The sequence below is a fragment of the Aulostomus chinensis genome, chromosome 2 (assembly GCF_037954235.1).
Source record: "Aulostomus chinensis isolate RoL2024-O1b breed Wild chromosome 2, RoL_Achi_v1.0, whole genome shotgun sequence".
NCBI classification, from domain to species: domain Eukaryota; kingdom Metazoa; phylum Chordata; class Actinopteri; order Syngnathiformes; family Aulostomidae; genus Aulostomus; species Aulostomus chinensis.
In genome coordinates this window covers 13905835-13928050 of record NC_141321.1, presented here as the reverse complement: position 1 = coordinate 13928050, position 22216 = coordinate 13905835, and the positions used below count along the sequence as shown (strand labels likewise).

General features: G+C 42.2%; 1 protein-coding gene across 4 annotated transcripts in view; it reads right to left on the bottom strand.

Moving 5' to 3' along the window:
- The window catches only part of scml2 (Scm polycomb group protein like 2), a 31821-nt gene that overhangs the window by 3396 nt on the left and 6209 nt on the right, over positions 1-22216 (bottom strand). For all 4 annotated transcript variants that reach the window (XM_086180081.1, XM_086180092.1, XM_086180110.1 and 1 more), the window contains 9 exons: positions 21688-21758; positions 20491-20725; positions 19982-20070; positions 19120-19363; positions 5203-5513; positions 4788-4917; positions 4455-4661; positions 2425-2598; positions 1377-1589 (listed from right to left, as the gene is read on the bottom strand). In XM_086180081.1, coding sequence (XP_086036207.1) covers positions 1377-1589; positions 2425-2598; positions 4455-4661; positions 4788-4917; positions 5203-5513; positions 19120-19363; positions 19982-20070; positions 20491-20725; positions 21688-21758 — 1674 coding nt within the window. The remainder of the gene's footprint in view (positions 1-1376; positions 1590-2424; positions 2599-4454; positions 4662-4787; positions 4918-5202; positions 5514-19119; positions 19364-19981; positions 20071-20490; positions 20726-21687; positions 21759-22216) is intronic.

Sequence of the window (22216 nt, the reverse complement as noted above, 5' to 3'; positions counted from 1 at the left end):
GAATGCAATTGGAGTAGGGGAGTGAATTGGAGTGACATATGTTGTATTGCTGTACCGGGAACCTGGGCAGCGGTGGTGGAGACCTGGGTCGCTGGAGGAGGTCGAGGCATCGCAGCAGGTGCTGGGTCTGCTGGAGACGATGTCAGATATCTGGCTCCATGCAGCCTCTTACTCGTGTCTCATGTTTACCGGACTTATCGTGCGACTCCAGAGCCTTTATCCCTCATGTTCCCGGCTGAACTTTTGTTTTGCACAAAGTGCAGCGGGCTTCGTGTGGATTTCCAGTAACTCTTTTCAGCCAGCATTTAAATCCTTTTTTCGTCCAGCCATAGATCATTGAATCGGCACTTGCCCATTTTAGAGACCCGCTCAGACTCACCGCGCGCATATTACAATAGTTCATCTGAATGGAAATCCTTCAGGACGTCTTGTATTTGCCAGCTTGGTGGTGTTAACTTATCAGATTGATTTCGTCTTCTTTTCTTGGTCACGTGTTTCTATCACATAGGTAGAGTACCTGGTTACCCTGAGTCATTTCTGTCTGTTTTTACAAGTGGGAGTCTGCACATGGTGTAATTGTGAAAATGGAACAGATTTATTATGCTAGTTGTTTGGAGACAAATGGCTGGAATCTGCAGTGTGGAGTGCTGAGCCAAACCATTTCTGGTAGAATCACAAGGGTTGTCAAGCATGGCTACCATCAGTTCCAACTGCTGCGGCACCGTGGTAGCGCCATGCAGTTGTGCCTGTTTTCTGCATAAAAAAGAGGTGGCTGAATTTTCTATTTTCATGTGTGCTTCTAAGTTCAATTTACAGTTTGAACATGCTTGTAGTCGCAAATTTAAGTGAAATGCGCACCCAGTGAGTGCTTCATGTGCTCGGATCTCATGGTCTCACTTATTATTAAGGTCTATTATCAGTGGTCATTTATGCTTTTGGACGCCCGGATCCAACAATCATTTGAAATAAAAACACGTCTCAAATTTGACTCGTGGACATCGGACACAGCTGGTCGAAGGGAGAGATTAAAGATGATCATTTCTTGCAAAGAAGAGTTTCAGCAATTAAGTCAGAAAGACCACTAATCTGATTTTCCACGCAGTTCAAACACAAAAAGCTATAAAAAGAATACACCTCTGACCTCTCAGATCACAGACAGATCACAGCAGTTACATCCATTTTAACTTTTTAGTCATTTAGTGGGTCAACCTATTGTCAAACTGTCATTTATCCTGCCTCCATTAAATATTTTGTAATATTAGTGTTTGATAACCACATTAGAAGGATAGTGTGTGTGTGTGTGTGTGTGTGTGTGTGTGTGTGTGTGTGTGTGTGTGTGTGTGTGTGTGCGCGCATGCATGCGCGCGTGCCCCTACCCTCCACTCGTCTGTGTGTAAGCACTGGGCCAAGTTCAGTTGGATTGGAGGTGACTCTTCGTAGGGGCGGTGGCGGTGTGTGTCCAGGGTAATATGGCCGCTCTTTCTTTGTGGCTCGATAGTCTGAGAGTGTGTGAGGGGACCGGGTGTTGGCTGCCGGCTCCTTCATGGATTCATCAGTAGACAGGCCGTTCTCTGTGTGGGCCACAGGTTCTGTTTGAAGACAGGGAGAGAGAGAAAAAGAAAAAAAAAACAGGAGTAGAGAAGATACTGGGTTAAAACACACATTTGTAAATGTCTGACTCATGCTGCACATTTGCTCAGTATGAATATTGGGATTATATTCATTAAAGAAAATATTCCAAAAAACTAAAAATCCATCAAAATGAAGTTAATTTGCAAAAACAAACAGAAGCCATTGTTGAAACCGATAAAGAGTAAATGTAAATTAAAATTAAACTAAGTTATAAAATAAATATATAAGCATACATAATTGTATCAATTCTCTCTTGTTCATATTTTGTAATTAAGATCAAAATTGCTGATCTTTTTGCCGTTCGAGCAAACTGATGAAAGGAAACCTCTGTACAAATGAACCTCATGAAACAGAAGCAGCCAGGAGGCTCAGCCTCTCACAGTAACTCACTCCTGCCTGATCTTTCTCCCTCACCTCCTTCCCCAAATTTCATATAAATTGACCATTATTAGTCGTTGCTATATCATTTTATAGGGGAAAAAAAAAAGTTTAAAAAAAAACCTCCCAAAAAAACAAGAGATAAATCTGCTTCAGGTGGCAGACCCAAAGCTGTCACAGAAGATAACTGCAATGTAGCTTATGTTTATGGTTTCATCAAGATTCTGATCATGTGAACATTAAATATATTGTGATAGGAATCACCAGAAAAGAGCAGACCAGAAGACACATGATCAGGCCTCCCTCTCCAGGCTTCTATTTCACACTGTTAGAACGATGATACTTTGGTTCTGAAATGAACCAAAAGCCTAATTCACGCGTGACTATCGGTTCTTCATCGGCAAATGGGCCCACCTGACTTTGTCCTGTCGTAGAAGCGTGTGTTTTTGTTGTAGGGGCTGAAGGGCTGCGAGCTGAACAGACTGACACTCTCCAGATGCTGACACATGTTCTCCAGAAAGCGCAGCACCGAGGAAGCGCTGGAGGCAGAGGGCAGCTTCACGTAGCGGATACCGTGCTCCGACCGCACTGGAGGGCACAAGAAGAACAGTCAACAACAGTCTGTGTTGTACGTACACACACCTGCTCATGCACACATACACAGACACATACACTCAAGCTGCACACATTCACATGGAAGGAGAAGCAGCAGATGGTTTTGGGGTTGCTCCCTCCCTCTATTAGAACAATCTCACTCTGCACCACACCCTCCTACCCAAGCCAAGCTTGCACAAATCTGCAAATTAACCCCCACCCCTTTCCCACTCAGTCTCACCCATTCTCTTCCCAATCTGGCCCCCCAGGGGAGACCCAATCCCAGTACCCCAAACCAGGTTAGATGCACATGTCACTTCTAATTACAGACACAGGGCTCACATCAGCTGCTGCCACAGGCATCAGCCTTTATTCCTGCTGTCGTTTCTCCCATTCCTGCCTCCCTCAAACACACACATACACACATACACGCACATACAGACATAAACACATGGTCAAGTTGCATTCCTGGTGTGTGTGCTTGAACCAATTTTACCTGACTGATTGCTTGTCTGGCCTATATAGTGTTGGAATACATTACAACTGCTTTTTAAAAAGCCGAGACACCATTTTAGGATATATACTTATTCAGCTTCTTGCCAAGAGTGTCATGAGCAGATTGAAACAATAATCTCCTGTGCATAAAATAACGGTTGAGCCTGCAGACTGTTATCTTAATTTAGCACAGAGGCCAGAGGAACAGTTAGTCTCTCTCTCCTGCCTTGGCCACACCAACCACTGAAATATTTGACCAAACCTTCTTTTGTTAAATCAAGTCAAGTCAGTGAACTAGTTAGCAACATTTGCACTGACAATGACCCCTGCCTGACCAGCTCTGGTGAACCTGAGTCAGACAACATGGCCCGTTCACAAGCACAAGATCAACATCATTTCAAGTGGGTGTAATTACGTTAGTGTGTCTCATTTGTTTAATCCAAATATAAATCGAATGTGGAAATGATGCTGCTACTGGATGCAGGCTGGAGCTTCATCTTCCACAAACACAGAAGTCCTGATTCTATGAATGAATAATTCGTTTCAAACAGGAAAATTATACTTATAAAAAAGAATAGAAATAACGAGTGTGTCGAGCAAACACAATAGGGTCTTCACACTGGAGGACCTCCAGGCTCAGTAATGAAAATAATATAAACAGAGTAGGATAAAGTCCAGACTTGTACACTGTTTTAAATCCAAATCCAGTCTTGTACAAAAACAATCATTTTCTGAGCTCATTAATATGTAAACATACGTGTGTGTATGTAATTATTTTATACAATCTATATTAATAATATATATGTAATCTATATTGTGTGGATTATATATTTAACTACATTATATAAAAAAGATTCAATACATTATTACATATAATATAGATTAGGCCCCTTTCCATATAATACATATCCATACATCCATTTTCTATACCTCTTATCTGTGCTATGCTCTCTCTCTCTCTCTCTCTTTCTACATGCACACATATTTTTACATATACATGCACATATATACATACACATGCACATATATATACATACACATGTACATATATATACATACATATTCATATACACACACGCACGGCAGCATTAGTGTACAGTACATGAACAATGTTGAACTATTCTTTAAACAGTAATAACAGGGGAAGTATTTTTAATATTTTAAAGCTTTTGTTTATGGAAAACCTATTTGTGCAACTGCTTTATAACAGATACCATTTTCAGGCAAATAATTATCTGATTCCAGTTTCTCAAACAGGATTTGCTCTCGTGTCATATCCTTCCCTTTTGAATCATTAGGGGTTAATCAGAAAAGCAACCATTAAAGCTTGTGAAGTGAGGATTAGTGAAATTCACCTCTGATGACCTCTCCTCCTGTGTGGGACTGGCTCTGGAGGAAGGACAGCAGCACAGACGGCTGGTACGTGCAGTCCACGCAGGCCTGGACAGCCTGCTGCAGAACTGCATTAACTGGAGCTGGCCCAAAGTGGTCCGGGAGTTGCTGCACTAGCTTACGGTCGAGATGGGGGCCGTAGTCGCCATGTTTGTTCACATACACACACACTGGAGAGCCACGAGGATGCAGAGACACCAATGAGTATATGAGAAAGATTTTTACTTTGACATGTTAGTTGAATATTGAATCAAGATAGATTTCCAGCGCCACTTGTGTGTGTTTTTGCAGTTTACCTGTGCAGACTACACTGGTGCTGTTGCTGTGGTTGTTGTCCATTGAGACGTGGCTGGAGCTCAGTCTGCTCTCTGGAGAGGGGGCTGTAACTGATGATGACCCCAGGGGTTGCACCACCCGAGGCTTCCTCTGGAGCAACAAAACAAACAAAACTCTCAGTAACCTACAAGGCCTTTTAGTTAATCATTTATTTAGTGTGTTTAACTCTTCAACAGCTGCACTTCACACATCCAGCAGCTTTTAACACAAAGCTGTTCTACTTAAAACTTGTCCTGCCTCTCTCAAAATATCCACCCCAGACCCTTTTTTTTTTTTTAATCTTCATAAAACTTAGTTCTTTCATAATACAGAAAACAAAAATGTCAGGGTCAGTGGACCACAGCATAACAGATTGCACCTCCCGTGACACCTCACCTTGCTCCCGGGCTTGGGTCCTCTCTTCCTGTGTGGTCTGGGGGCCAGTTGAGCCCCAGAGCTCGTTCTGGCAGGGCTCTGTGATGCTCCATTTACTGCTGCTGCTGCAGCTTCAGCTGCTGCCTTCAACAAAGCAATAGTCTGGGATTTGGGACGACGGCCTCGGACACCCTTGCGCACAGGGAGGGGCGGCAAGGGGTTGGGTAGTCGGTATGAAGTCTGCATGGAGGAGGAGTTGGAAGTAGAGCGGCGTGTTGTGAGGGATGCTGAGGAGGAAGACACGGGGGCGAGGAGTGCACCAGGGAGGGTAACTGAAAATATGGGAAACAGAAACATCTGAACTGTCAGTCCACATGCAAGAGCGTATCACACTAAAAGGAGGAAGATAATATTTCAAATTGGACATCAAAATATCTATAACAGCAAATGTGAGCATAAAATTAACATGCAAACAAAAGCTGCAAGCTGATGATCAACTGTAGCCAATCAGCAGTATGAATTCTTCCAAAAAGTCATATGTCAGAGTAAATAAAGAACAGCTTTTTCCACAAATGCTGAAAACACTTGGAAAGGAAAGAGGGGAAGATGAATCACTGTGGGCTCATGCAAAGGTTCCTAATTTATTTACAGAGAGTGGTCTGAGATTGGCAGGTTCTTTGTGTGTCGCCCCTCCTCACGCTGAAACCAGAGTCAAAAGTCACAAGTCTCCAGAGAGCTTCCTGCTTTCATACCTCCAACTCTCCAACAATAACAACAATAATGGAGGCAAAGCTTTCACCTCACTTCCATGTGGACATACTGGGCTTCAAAATTAGAAGCATCAATTTTTTAATGAGTATTCATTAGTATATCAGCCAGTATTTGTTTTTGGTTTTCACGAATACACTCAGGGTAGCTTAAACATAGTAACTGAACAACCTGTGTACAGAGAAAGACATTTTAGAATGTGAAGTGTGCATAATCAGCAATTTGAAACGCTTACATTCACTGTGGATTTTGTAAGTTACGATACTGATAAAACAGTAAAACACAAGAACCAAACGCTTTATATTCTCAACAAGATTCAAAGTGATAAAAAGTAGCCCGTAAAACCTTTAAAAAAAATTCTAATCAGTTGTTAGCCAAAAGCAAACATTACACATTGCAGTAGCAGTTACAAATTCATTTTCACACATCTATTCATCTTTTGTTTACCTCATTTCTCATTTGTTCCAGGCTATGCTGTACATCATTTTCCGACTAACATTCATGTAAACAAATAGGACATTAGAAATGTGTTGGGTTTTGTTAAAAAAACATGCCTTTTGCTTTGTACTACAACCCCTCCTGGCCACATACTTACATTTCTGATCATCAATGTTGAGCCTGGAAACAAGATAGTGGTCGATCCATAACTCTAAACCTTGAATGTGTTCCAGCACTCCTTAAATCAGGATCAACCCACTTGAAAACCTTTACTTAGTATGATTTTTCATTTTTAGAGTTCCTTTCAAAATGATCCAATCTGAAAACTGAGGGTGAATAAATTTTCAGGCTCCGTGTCTGAGCTAAGCTGCACCTGGCTAATGTATCCAGCTGATGCGTCTGTCAGGCTCTAACTCGGTAGTTACTCTTGTAATTGCAAAGGTTCAAAGTTCAAACTCCTGCCTCCTCTCAATTCCCAGGACTTCTGCAAGCCAATGACAAAAAAACAACAACAAAAAAAACAGGAAAATGAACAGAAATACAACCTTTCAGTCAGCTCCTGTAGATCCCAGGAAACCTCCAATTTCAAGTCATTGCTTGAGAGGAATATTGTTCCAAATTACCAATCAGGAAGTGACAATGAAGTGAGAAAAAAATAATTGTCACTGTTTCACTGTTTGCAAAAAAAGAAGACACACAGCAGTGGCACCTTTCAGTCTACATTAACCTGTGTGAGTCTGTGAAACGATCACATGATCACTGTAGCGAAAGAGTGAGAGATGGGGAAAAGGGTGAGAAGTAGGCTCCTATCTCTTATTTCAATACTAACATTGTTTGTTGAGAGTGGGGACTGAGAGCGCAAGTGGAGGCTCTTGAGGGGCCGAAGCTTTCATTAGAGTCTCCTTGAGAGAATACGGAAGGTTTACAGTATTCTCTGAGGGGCCAGCCGGGCACACTGAGAGCTGCTTAATTGGGAAATGAGTGAAAGTGGACGTAGAATTGAGCAGTGTTTTGTTTCAGAGGGCGAGGACTCGCTGGCTCACCAGGAACAGTGGCACAATGCGCACACACACTGAGCAAAGGCAAAACCAACCTGCCAGCATAGTGGCACACTAATCACAGCCAGCTTGAAGTGGTAAGCCCAACAAAGGCAGGGGCACCAATCAGTATCCACGGGTTTTAATTCACCGCAGGAAATCTGAGTCAGGGCCTGTGTCTGATCTTTTCCCTGTTGCAAAAAAAGGAAAAAAAGAAGAAAAAAAAAAGACAAAACCCAATCCATGCTCATAACATTTTTCACCGGCACACTGGGGACTAATGTGTTCTGTTTGAGTTTACATACATTTTAATCTAAAATAAATCTGCATTTTAACTACAGCTGTCCAAGACAATCTACTTTTAAAAACTATTTGTTTTCAGCACGTCACTGAAGCTAAACTGACGTTTGGGCTGAGTGAAATATTCCTACCAAAGACTCTTCTTCAAACTGTGTGTGGCATGTTTGGTATTTTTGAAAACTTGGTACCTTGACTGAACAATGAGTGCGTGCAAAACATGAATTAAAGGACGACACCGCACATAATTCAATGGAATTTTAGCTGCTTGATGAAAGTTGATATTCTATTCAGATTTTGCCTTCCATGAATATCCACTGTAAAAGTTGAAGTTAAGTTTGAGGGTTTTGTTCAGTTCCACTCCTTGTGTCAACGTGAACAGAAGATCCGCCTCGATTCTTCCCCAGTATTCTCATCAATTCATCCACTCTGTAACGAAGCAGATTACTCCCTCCACTCCAGGAACCATATTCACTCTTTTTAGTCTCTTTGCCATTTGTTCACCAGTTCCATAGCTCACTACATCAGTAACTGGTTCTTATGTCGTGACACAAGACAAGAGCGATGGTCAAAAAGCTCCTCCAACTGACACACATCAAACTCCTTCAGTATATATATATATCACTCTCCCTGTGGGTCTGCGTCAACTGCGTAGGTACGGCATCGCCGCGCCACAGAAGCATAAACCAGGCTTAATATATCAACCACTAGGGGTGGAAAATCTGGCCCAAATGGATGAGAAATCATTGCCTAAACACATTATTAGACCACTTCACAATATGTCCTTTGAATGTGTCTTCCTGAGATTCTAGTCTTCAACCTGAGTACGGTACTATTTGCTTTGGCTATTCTACACATCATTATTTCTGCAACAAATAACAATTTTCATCACAGCGATCAATACCACTTCCCTATCTGCATGTTAATTCTACCCACCAGAGATCAGAGGAACATTCTAGTTCAAGAGTCACTGGTTTGGCTCTTACACACACCATCATTCCTGATACTAATGGTGATTTACACTCTAATAGGGTTTAGCTCAGTGAGTGGATCAATACCACTCTCCTAGCTGAATATTGCGCTACAGACAACAGGCTAACACAGCTTAAAACCAGATGAAGCAGCTGGCAAAGCTTTGTCAAAAACTCCATCAGGTGGTCCTGATATTTAGTGAAAATAAACAAAAACTCACTGTTTCTTCATGAGGGTTATGATCAGCTCTGCTTCAATGTTTTCTTCCCTTTTCAGGCAATTATGTATTCAATAATTTTATACTGCATGAAAAAAAATGTCTGGTATACAAAAACAGATGAAGGTCTATAAAGATCTGTAAAGACCAGAAAGATGTACAAATTGTATAAAAGTGTAAAAATCTGTAACACCACTTCTTCTGTGGATTAATCCTGACTAAGAATAAACAAGACAATCTTCAGCCAGCCATGTAACATTTATACGAGGCAGCAGAATAGAGACATATGGCTCTGATCATGACGATATCATTCCAGCTCGACCCGTTGACCTGTGTAACACAGCCTGAGGAAACACGTGTGTGCGCGTGCATGTGTGTGTGTGTGTGTGTCTGCTGTCAGGGTGTTTGGGAGGAGGGACTCTCATCTAATTACAACCCCCCCAAACACACACACACACACACACACACACACACACACACACACACACACACACACACACACACATACTGAGCACCCTCACAGTCCATTCAACAACGTACACTCTCTCACTCAGGTTGTTCAGTCTGACGCACTGGGATACAAACTCAGTATGAAGTGCAGTACGTGTGACAGCTTGTTTGTGTCAGAAGGGGAACTACAACTGCTTCAGGGTGCAAAGTGTAACCACCAAAAAAGGTTTTCCTGTACAGTGTTATCAGCATGATACACCAGCTGCAACCAACGCAATTCTATTCAATCCTGACCAAAAATATTTGCACATTTGAAAATATCCCCTCAACAAATCCCAGTACTGAAAATAATTAAGAAGTCTTGAAAAAATTTGATCCTACCACAAAAAAAACAACAACAAAAGATCGCATATAACTAGAAGTCCAAGCTTAATCAAATGAGGCTGTGGAGGCTGCTCATTTCTTAACGTGAACTTCATAATGCGAGCCATTCAAAAAGTCTTGTAGCTAAACAAAGAAACCTGCTTCTTTCATCTGAGTAAAAGGTTTCAAACTAATTACAGCAGTTAATTTCACTTTTTGGCAGCAGCATTAAATAATCCACCTCATCTTCCTGAATTAAGTAGATCACGGACATACTTCACCTTAATCTCCATCTGAGCAGTTTTGACTTGTGATGCAGGGAACAGGGAAATTTCAGTGGAATTAAGTCTCTCAGATTATAAGAACAAAAAGTGCCATGAAACATGTTTTGCTGAATAACCATGTCTCTTTTCATCATACTGGAGATCATCAATGTCACAAAACAGCCTTCGGAACACAGAGAGGATCACACTCAGCTGATGAAAAGAGTGAATCTTTCTTTCATTTTATAAAAGTCGCCACTCTGTAAATATCAACTCACCACAAAGTTCCCTCTAGACGAGCAGTCACTAACTGCTGCAGCTGTGGCTCTCGTGGCAGCAGCAGCAGCAGCAGCAGTAATAGAAGTAGTAGTACTAGTAGTAGTAGTAGTAGAGGAAGCAGCAGTAGTGCTGCTGCTCGCAACGATGTCTAACAATAAAAAGCAGAGTTGCTTCCTGTTTGTCTTATTGAAACAACTCTGTCTAATCAACGTGTTCTGCTCTTTTTAAACTTTCTCTAATGTTCCCTCATTAGCTGCACCTCATTGTCCAGGTTTGTCCCCCAAAGTAGTCCCCGCGTGTCTCCTGGTACTAGTCCACAACAAAGCCCACTCCAGCGCTGCTGCTTCTGCTGCAGGCTGAAGCTGCTGCAAAGCTTCCCTCCCACTGAATGAGCAGGAGGAGGGGGTTAGTTTAGATTTGCATAGAGGCTGGGGAGGGGCAGACTGGAGGGGAGGAAGAGTGGGTGGGTGTGGTGGATGGCAGGGGGGGGGGGTGAGCCCTTTATTCATGTTATCTGTAGGCCATAATCGACAGTCTACATCAGTCACCTGCTTCTCAGCAAGGCACTGGGGGAGGGGGAGGTGTGCAGGGAGAGGGGTTAACGGTGGGGCTCCTGAGAGTGGCTGGGGGGAGGGGGGAGGGGATAGGAGGAGGGTAAAAGGTTAAACTGGATCAGAAGACTCTTGATTGAAACGGGTGAAAAGGGGCAAACTCCTGGAGTTCGTGTGCACATGCACAAGCTTTCCCTCAACATGTACACACACACACACACACACACACACACACACACACACACACACACACACACACAAACACACACACACACACACACACACAAACACACACACACACACACACACACACACAAACACACACTCTCTCAAGGCCCAGAAGGGGGTCCCCGTCAGTGTAACCCTAGCCTATTCAGACATTCCCTGATGAAAGATGGCCAGTCCAGCATCAGGAAACAGTGGCATGGTCAGATATCACCCGTCTCTGGAACAATGTGGAGCAGAGGAAGCCTGGGAAAAATCCCTGCAGTCAAAAATGTCTTAATCTAGCTCTGAGCAAACACACAGGAGTGCTAATGTCACAGATTACAGAAAACTTTGATGTTGGTGTGAGCACTAATGAGATGCAGTTTATAAATGACTAATTATACATCGTTCTTACATACATAATGTATTTTTAGGTTATTCTTGTCAGAACCCTAGGGAGCATTGTTCAGTATATGGGTCAAATCTTAAAGAGAGTTGATGTTTTAAATTTAAAAAAAAAAAAAGCCAAGTGTAAACATTTGATATTTTAGAATATCATAATATTTGTACTTCGTATTTATTAAGATTTTCCATAATTTTAATTGTAAATTAGATGTCTACAAGCTAATATTCATTCAAAATATAGAATGTTAAGTTGCAAAAAACACACATCTTGTGTCTTAACTAGACAAAATAACCTTTGTGTGTCTGCTTCCACCAAAGTAGACATGCTGTACCCTTCATGCATTATTCAGAATGCACTATTCTGCATTCTGACCCAATTTAATACCAAAAACAAAGACGTATCACACAAAAGATTTAGAGGAAAAAAAAGCCTGAAGAAGAACACTTCCTGAACAAAAAGGAAAATTATCATTCACCCAAACTTGTAGTTCTCAGTGGCGTCTTACAGAAACATGGAGCGGGATCACAACAGTAAAAGTTTATAAATAATGATGATTTTAAATATAGATGAAATTACAGCGTCTCCCACTCTCACATATGCAGCTAATTATCAGCTCATTAATACCTCACCCAGGCAAGAATTCTTCCCTGTAATACGTAAAAACATGGTAGCTGTTTGGTAATTTACATGATCCTTTCTTCTTTTTTTTGACTACAAATTATGCATGTATACGCACACACACACAAACACACACACACACACACACACACACACACACACACACACACACACACACACACACACACTAAATCTGTACTAAGTCTCCTTGTGAGCGGCGGCCTGGCGAGCTCTCAGCGTGGTACGCATGTCAGCAGCAGGATCAGACGCAGACGTGAGGACGTCACATCATGACAGCTCCGTTCACCCGCCGGGATTAAAGTAATCCGCAGGCCAGGAAGTTGTGTGTGTGTGTGTGTGTGTGTGTGTGTGTGTGTGTGTGTCTACATCTAAAGCATAAATTAAAAATTTTTGGTAGAAATACTGAAAACCTAAAGGGAGACTTACAAATTGACTGCCCCAGGACTGAGACATTTGCGCTACTGTCATCCATCCACAGGATGTAGAAAACCAAAACACCCATAGAACACCCTTGAGAATCATGCCGGTTGTCCCACACAGAAATGTTTTGTTCTGAACATTTTCCAATTATCCATCCATCCATCCATTTTCTTCTTATTCCTATTAAGGGTCGCAGGGGGGCTGGATCCTATCCCCGCAGCTTTCAGGCGTGAGACAGGGTTCACCCTGGACAGGTCACCAGTCCATCTCAGGACCAACACATAGAGACAGACAACCATTCACACTCACAGTCACACCTACAGTCAATTTAGAGTATCAATCAGCCTCGTCCTCTCTTGATGTCTTTGCACTGTGGGAGGAAGCTGGAGTACCAGAGAGAACCCACACAGGAACAGGGAGAACATGGAGACTCACACAGAAAGATCCTGTGCTGGAGCCGGGACTAGAATCCAGAACCTTCTTGCTGGGAGGCGATAGAGCGAACCACTGCATCATTGTGCCGCCTCTTCTAACAAAATTGCATTCAAATATTTAATAACGGCCCCAAAACTCTCTATAAATTTTGCTGCTAAAAGTTTTGAAATGATCCAACATCATTAAATGTTACAATAAAGCCATTTCTGTGACACATTTAGAACTCGTGCTAACTCGTGCGTGGTAACATTCTCTGTTAGCCAGTGTAGAACCAGGTTATTAAAAGACTTCCTGACTAATGTACACCACCAACAAGGTAAGAGTGCAGGAAATACCGTAGCTGATGTACTGGACAGCTGGCAAACATAAGAACAATTCCCTGCTCAACATCTTCTTTTTTTTCCCTGCTCAACATCAATCCCCCCAGTTCTGACTGACCACACTCACTCCAGGGTCCTCTGTGACCTGAATGACTTGTGTCCGAATATCTGCCAAAGAAACCAAACAGCTAAACCTTGAACATTAAACTTCAGCATTAGAGCAAATTACACAGCGACATCGTCTCCGTGTAATTACCACATAATTATATGCTGATGATAATTAAAAGCTCAGCACTAATATCAACCAAAGCTCTAATTTCTGCAGACGAATACAGGGAACATTCCGTGTTAAGCGAAGTCCAGGACTTCCGAGGGGAACCTCAGGAGAGACGGAGTAGATAAACAGACACAGAAGGAACCACTAAAATGTTTTTGTTTCTGAAGAGGCCCCAGACCATGACGCACATTTACTGTAGTTTTGAAAAGCACTTCAAATATCCTCAAAGCAGACACTGTTAGTGTTAAAACAGCTGATGTTTGAATTACCAAATGTCAAATATTCTGATAATGATCCACAACATTTATATATCAATTAGTGTGTGTGTGTGTGTGTGTGTGTGTGTGTGTGTGTGTGTGTGTGTGTGTGTGTGTGTGTGTGAAGATTTTTGATAACAAATGAAAAGCTACATGGATAAGGTCAACTGAAAATTTATCTCAGTAATAATGTTGTATGATCGTTTGATGATGTAATTCTATCCCATTCATCTCTTGTGTCTAGCATTTCTATCGCCTCTTAAGGAAACTTCAGACTTTGAATTAAATTGATTCATTTGTAATTGGGCAGGGTCAAAACTGGCTGCACTGTCTCATGAAGGTGGTCATTGTGACAAAATTTGTGTTTATTGGAGTCACACTTTCCTTTCAGCAGACAACTGGACCCCAATCATGTCTGCAAATTCCCCATAAAATGCACATTAGCTCACTGAAAACCATTACAGAGCCCCCAAATCAGCTCGCTGTCGAGGTTAAGGTTTCAGCCTGTACCGTTTTCCCGGTGGGCAATATTTCATTTAACTGGGTAGAGTTTCTCCTCTATTTTTCTTCCATAACACACTGGTAACCACAGCTCCTGACCCTATTTACTGAAGTCTTGCCAAAAATCTACATGCAAATGTCACTTTGGTCTCTGTTCCTATGGAAACACTAGTGAGTTGAGCATCTCTGAGATGCTCATACCATCTGCACCCCAACAATGAAACCTCTCAAATTCCCTCTGATCCTTTCCTCTTGATTGAGATCAAATGGGCCTGTTCAGCATTTGATACTTACCAGAGCATGACTGGATGTGTGTACAGTACACCTCTGTGCAGGCATCTGCAATCTTCATCTGTCTTTAATGTAATTTGAAGCTTTCACATATTACTGTCTGTCAACTTATGTGTCTGTTATTCCCGAGGGACCAGGTTTCCCTACCAGGACATCTCAGTACTCAGTACTCAGTATACTACGTGACACAATGCATTTGCCTATGGTGGAATGAACACACAGGTGCACAGAGGAGTGAAATGTGGTGGCCCTAGCTGAAGCAATGAACCTAATAGATCAAAGTTGTTGTTTTTTTTGTCTAAATCCTCAACACAAAACTTCATACACAACTAAATCTGCATCTCAGTGGACTAAAATGAGTGAATTCTCTCTGTGTCTCCGACCGCTGAGAGGCTTTGTCACATTTCCATGAGCTCAGAGCAGCAAACCATCGCACATCTTATAACCAGGAACTGGAATCTATTCAAACAGAATCTTCAGGGAATGACGCAGCAGCCTGATTGTGGAGGTCAGAGCTGTGGGTCATGACCTCACCGTCAAAACCAGTCAACTCAACACAACAGAGAGCAAAACACAGATACACACAGACACAGACGCACGCACACACACACACACACACACAAATTCTGACATTAACTACAGTACTGTAAAATTTGTCTCCATTTTCAATAATCTGCAGGCCAAGTACGTATAGGCTGCATCTCTGCTGGCAAGTGCTCAGTGAAATAATGACTGCGTAATCCCCATCGCACATAAAATTAAATAAAGTTCTAGATATTTACTGTCACAGTTTATTTCCCCTCTAACAAATGCAGCAGAACAAGTACACAAGCAGATATTGACTGTTCAGCATCTGTCTGGTAGATGAAGACAAACGTGTGCTGACTGAGCCACTAAATCTGATCAAAAGTGCTCAAGACACATTTTGATGGAACTTGAGTCCATCTCAGTGGACTGTGGACACAAACTTGGTTTCAAAACACTCTGAATGAGGTTTCACTGTCTGATGTCTGCACTCAGAGTTCGACTGACCCACCCAGCCTCACTGAGATGGAACATGACCCACACGCCACCAGATAATGGTGGTTACCTGCAGTTGTCAGCCTGGAGGGATAAAGCAGACACCTTTGTGCTTGTGCTGCTCCCTAGTGGTGAAAATGGGGGACCTGTAGTCAATTTGAGCTAGTTATCGTCAACTGAGATTTCACTCAAATAATATTTTGGGGAAGGGTCACACAATCTCTACATCAAAGCTCTGTGTAACAGTTGAAAAAGCTGGAGTATGCAGCAGGAGGTCCCGCCCCACAACAACTGTCGCTGCTGTGATGGCTTAAGTGACAGTCGAGCCACGAAGCAGGTCTGACAGACTTGATCCGTACCTTCAGTAACAAACAGCAAGTCAGAAACAGGCAGGAGAGGAGCTGCTGTCTCCACTAAACATTCCCTATTCATAACCCAGATCAGACAAATATTACATGAAGTCTGTGTTTTGTGAAACTCTGTAGGTAACTTGAAGTGAAATTTGAAACTGCATGAAAGATGTGGCATATTTGCAACTCTGCATTTATGACAAGTTACAAGAGGTGCCCCATCATAATAACCCTGAACATATGGTTCATGTGAATACACCGAGTCTGTGTTAACTTCTCTCCAAGTTCAAAGCAGACGTCCATTCCTGTTGATCCTGGGTCTGCTCAACATTCCTGCCCGTTAAAAGGAGGAGTCACAAAATGTACTTGCTGACGAAGAACTGTTAGGTGTAAATTCACTGAAGGAGTGTGGTGCTGGACCTGCTCTACTTGTGAAGTGTCATCAGATAACTTTTGTAGTGATTTGGCGCTATACAATTAAAATTGACTTGACTAGACTCCTTCCCCAGTAACTAATGGACTAGTCAGGAGGGCTACTGAGAGGACACGTTTTACTTCTTATGAAAGGAAACCTGGGCTGCACGGTGGTGCAGTGGTCAGCTCTGTTGCCTCACAGCAAGAAGATTCCGGGTTTGAGTCCCAGCTCCAGCACAGGATCTTTCTGTGTGGAGTCTCCATGTTCTCCCTGTTCCTGTGTGGGTTCTCTCTGGTACTCCAGCTTTTTCCCACCGTCCAAAGACATCAAGAGGAGACGAGGCTGACTGATCCTCTAAATCAGTGGTCCCCAAACTACGGCCCGCCTCCACATTTGGCCCGGCCCCCTGAACAATACCAGAGACGCATTTTGATTTTTTTTCCCATATACGTGTATTTGTATTTGACAGTGTTGTTTTCGTCACGCTGGACGAAAACGAAAATGACAACGTCAGACCCCTTTTTTCCATGACGTAAATGAGACTAAGACGAACGTCACCATAACCCTGTTAAGACTAAAATGTGACGAAATTGTATACATTTTCATCTGACGAGAACGAGACGAGACTAAATTGTTAGTAAGCGGGCGATCAAAGTTTCAAAACATGCGTTTTTTTCCGCCAAGTATAACATGCGCGCAATGTCAATCAAGAGCTCAAACATCAGAATGGAGCCAGCTGAAGCTGTTGGTCCTAATGGTCATGCCCCCATCATCAGTACACACACGCACTAAAAGCCTCTCGCGCGCACACACATGCACACACAGAGACAGTCTGGGCCTGTCTGCAGCAAACGAGACACACACCATGGCAGCAGCAGCGGTGTCGGGCGATCGTAAAAAGAGGGATGATTTATGGTCGAACTTCAGATACAGTCCAAGGGACAATAAAACAGAATGCCTTGTACGGGCCGAGGAGACGAGTCAAGACGACGGAGCCACCACAGCTTCCTCATGTTGTGGCTTCAAACTCTCAGGAAAAAATACAACAAACATTTGCTGAGAGAGTCTTTAGCATGAGAGGTGACCTCAGTCGTGGCCGTCGTAACAGAGCCAGAGTCATTTTAGAGAGAAGCGCTTTCCTCAAATTGAACCGGTAGGCTACCTAACGGCAAGTTGTTACTTGACTAGTGTCATCGTACAGGTCCTACTGTGCTTCCATGTTGCTTCTGTTTGGTTGCCATAAATAGTTGTTTTATATATGCAGAGCAGGAAATTTTGTTTTGATATTTACATGTTTGTAAAGCCATTTCGTGGCCATGTTGAGATTTTAATGTCTCTAGAACTTGACTTGTGGTTGTGAAACTTGTTTGCTGTGAAAAGAGCTCCACCCTCATATTCTAGTAGAATTGCACTAGGAGCCACTTTGTGTTCCCATCCTACTTCATATGGAAGTCAAGTGTGCTTTTATTTTTTGTTTAATCCTATTTCATTGTGATACGATGCTCATATTGTGTGCCAGTGTGTTGTCTGCATCTGCAACAAAATAATAAAAGCAAAAGGTAGAGAAAGAAAAAGAGGGGGAAAGAAGACTTTGAAAGTTAGATCAGTTTCAGTGTGCTTCATTCTAACATCTGTATTAGCCTATTAAGTACATACACATATATATTTTATTTATAGGTTTCTTTGATATTTGACTAAAACCTTTGAGTTTTCTTCGACTAAAACAAGACTAAAACTATCAAGGATAGAAATGACTAAAATGTGACTAAAACTAAGAAGCATTTAGTCCAAAAGACTAAGACTAAAACTAAATCTAAAATGCCTGCCAAAAACAACTCTGGTATTTGATAATAAAATTGATAGCTGGCTATGAACTATTTTCATTATTAACTATTAAGGTGTGTTCACACCAAACGCGACGCGAATTTTCACGTCACTTTATCCGCGTGAATTTGATCGCTGGATCAATATGTTCATATTTGTGAATAAAGCGACACGAAAATTCGCATTGCCGTTTGGTGTGAACACACAGTCAGTTAGTAACTATTTCATACATGCATACAGCGTGACATTCTATTCCACCCTTCTGCAGTCTGTGCCCCTGTCTGTCAACCCCCAGAAAAAAATCCTAGACCCGAACCCAGAGAGGGTTATTTGGTAGTGTCATTATATATTTCCTAACTTTTTTTCTGTGAAGAACCCAGAGAGGGTTATTTGGTTGTGTGGCTTTCTGGAAAACAATACATTTTTAAATTTAGGCACCCCTGCGATCGTCCCACTTTTTCTGTTACAAACTGACCCCGGCCCCCATCAGAGAAGGGAAAAGTTATGTGGCCCTCACAGAAAAATGTTTGGGGACCCCTGCTCTAAATTGACCGTAGGTGTGACTGTGAGTGTGAATGGTTGTCTGTCTATACATGTTGGCCCTGCGATGGACTGGTGACCTGTCCAGGGTGAACCCCGCCTCTCACCCGTAGCTGCTGTCTCGCGACCCTTAACAGGAATAAGCGGAAGACAATGGATGGATGGATGAAAGGAAAACTAGCAATCGCCCAAACAAGGAGAATTTCTATCAACCAAGCATCAACCAACAAGACCTCCCAGACTGAACTACTGACAACCTCCAATAAGACAGGAATGCATTTTCCATTTTGGAATTATTAATATGGGTATAAAATTCCGTTTGGAAACATTATGAGAAGCAGCAAGTTAATTCAGATCATAACCAGACAGACTCCTGCATGCCAAAATGAAGCAGCACTCACAGAAGTTTCCAGGTGGCTGTAAACTGTGTTTGGTCAGCGCACACCAGCCGACAGGGAAGATGTCTCTGGAGTCGAATGGGCACCAGTAGTCAAAGGCTCCTCGCCAGCCGTCAAACATGACAAAGATCTCCTGACCTCTGACCTCGCCAACTGTGGCTGGACAGATCAGGTAGGGGTTCTTCCTGTCCACCGCTTCCAACTTCATGCCAGGCTGGAAGTAGTTTTTAGGAGGGCTGGCTGGTTCCTTCACACATACACACACACAAGTATATACAGAAACCAGACGATTATCTATCTCTGTTTTAACATCAAACAATATCCCCGGGATTATGAGAAGTTACACACGTACATCAAGTTTATTATCTGCTTAAAAAAGAAGCTCTATAGTAGGATTATATTCCTCAGAGAGATCTGTTGTGCTGTGATCAATACTGGAGGAGAGTATAGAGGGAAAACAAAGTATGAGTGAGAGAGAGAGTGGCTCCACCTTGTGGTTATGTGGGCTACTGCAATAAAGACAGTAGGAAAACTTTCCTATTTTATACTGAGATTTAAAGTTGTGTCAGATATCCTTTCAGACATTGAGCCAGTAATGGGCTTTGTGTTTGTTGACTTAGCTTGTGTGATGTGCTTTTTAAATGTGACACTCAGTTTCCTCAATGCTGACTGAATGCTATGGGACATTAAGGCTGTTTCACTTGTTTTTGAAAAGTACTGGGGAGAGTGCAAATTGTACTGGATTTTTTGGGGAATTAAAATAGTCATTTAAAGACAATAAAGATAATAGTACATGTGTACAACTGTTTCTCCAGCAAGTTCAGCACAGAAAATACATAAAAATGCAGGAGCTCCATCCAGTTACCTTCTTAAAAGCAGAGCTGGGTGCCATCTCTGCTCCACTCAGCGTCCGTAGGAGGAACATGGGCCACGAGGAGGCGTTCATCCTGAAACCTGAACACACGATCAAAGAAACATTCAAGTATACTTTAAATGGAAATATTACTTTTTATACAGTACAGTGTCCTGTCCAGTACCTGTCTCTCTTCAGCAGCAGATACACTAAAAAGTGCTGCTTTTTAGTTTATTGATTAGGTAATACTTAATACAAACTAAATGTTTTGGGAAGTCGCGCCTGTCTACATGCTAATGATCAAACTAATCCTTTTTTTCGGTACAAAACATGTTAAACTGTTAATGTTCAAACGGACAGAACCACAAGACAAGCTTTAAGGGAAAAATACTCACTGTGACATTATATCCATCATATCGTAGAATTTTGAGCTCTCCGTGAAACTGAACAGCCCTGACTATTCATCTCACATCAACCTCTGATCACACATGAATTCCAGGAGACAGCTGAGGGGGACTCACCCAGCGGTGGCTGTAGCATGTCTCCGTTCCTTTCACAGGTTCCTATCGGCTGAATATCTGATGAGTCCACCAGCCTCCAGAAGTCGTTGGTGTTGTCACTACCGTCCAAACGCAGGCGAAGACGAGTGCCCATCATGCCCATCACCGTTGCAATGCACACTGAGTTAGAGTTGCGAGGATCCCGGGCCTCAAGTTTCATGCCTGCCTTAAAGTCATTGGAAGGGGGGACTCTGGCCTGCAGAGGGACACAAGGGGACATCAGGAACATTTATAGTGAAGACACCCATGCTATAACTGTTGATGCAATTCTTGCTATATACAAAAGGTACAAAAGGTTATTAAGGTGTTGCAGATAAGACCAGAAATGTTCAAAACCTTCCAAAAACCTACAATAGATGAGTCTCCAAATAATTTACCAACTGTGACTCTAATCTGTGAACTCGTACCAATTCATACTTCAGTTAATATATACTATGATCAATCAGTGGGCCGCAAATTTTCTATAAAAGACACTTCTGTTTAAAGCTCGTAGGAAATATCTGTCATAGTGGTTGAAACTGGCTTTAAGCCAAAGTGTTACACTAATATTGGCACAAGAGGAAAGTCTCCCTGTGGTGCCAAATATTGAGCTGGTCATAGGTCATAGATGTCAAACTATCCGTCCATGAACCTGGCAAGCAACCATCCATCCACTGTCTATACTGTTTATCCTGTTTAGAGGAGCAGCGGGACTAGAGTCGATCCCAGCTGTCAGTGGGCTTGAGCTAGAGGCAGGGTACACCTGGAGAGGAGAGGTACATCCTAGAGGAGGGGTACACACAAGAGACTGGCCTGGCTGTGAGTTGACAGTGCTTACTACTGCTTAACCAGCCCCAGCACAAGCATTCATAGATGCTAAGCTAACTAGCAATCAGCTGTCTCTGAATAAGGTTGGGAGGTCTCCAATGTACCCAGAGGAGAGGAGGGTACCTTCTGCTGGTCTTTATTTCCCAAATGTTCCTTTAAGGCCTTAGTTAGAAAAAGAATATTGTTGATTGGTATCGGCAAATACCATAGCCAGTGTTGTTTTTGGTCTTTTGTTGACTCTATAGAATATCTACAAACTTGAAAATGAAAGTGTGGTTGTCCTTGTGATACTACAACAAAACTAAAATGAATAATGCAGGACCTTCAAACTCCACCCTAATGATCAGCTACCTGTTTGAAGCACGTCGGAGAGGCTGCGATGGAGGACGTTTCTCTCAGATAATCTTCCCAACTGAATGGTTCTTGAAAGGAAAAATACAAAAACTAGTAAGAATTTGAAGAATTAACATTAGAGACAGAAAATACAATTTAGCGACAATCACAAACTACAATTGATAAAATGAATAAACCTCTAGTAGTGCTGCACAAATTGAAATAAATCACAAGCATTTTTCAGCAAAAAGCAGTAACCAAGATCTCAATCTTTTTCTTTACTTAAGTAAATCACACATAATCAAACCTAAATAACTCTTGCACAGGAAGAAATGTTAATTTCACTTTGCACATGTGTGCCGAGTTGAAGAAGTTTATCAGGAATAAAGATAAATGCAGAGTAGGAGATGAGAGACTCGCTAGAAACCCATCGTGATTACAAAGCTCAACATTTATCCTGAGATTTGATGCTTCAGATGCTAATGAAAACAGAGATCAAAGTAGACCACTGATCACTGCTAATGCAAGTACTGAGACAGAGCGGGCG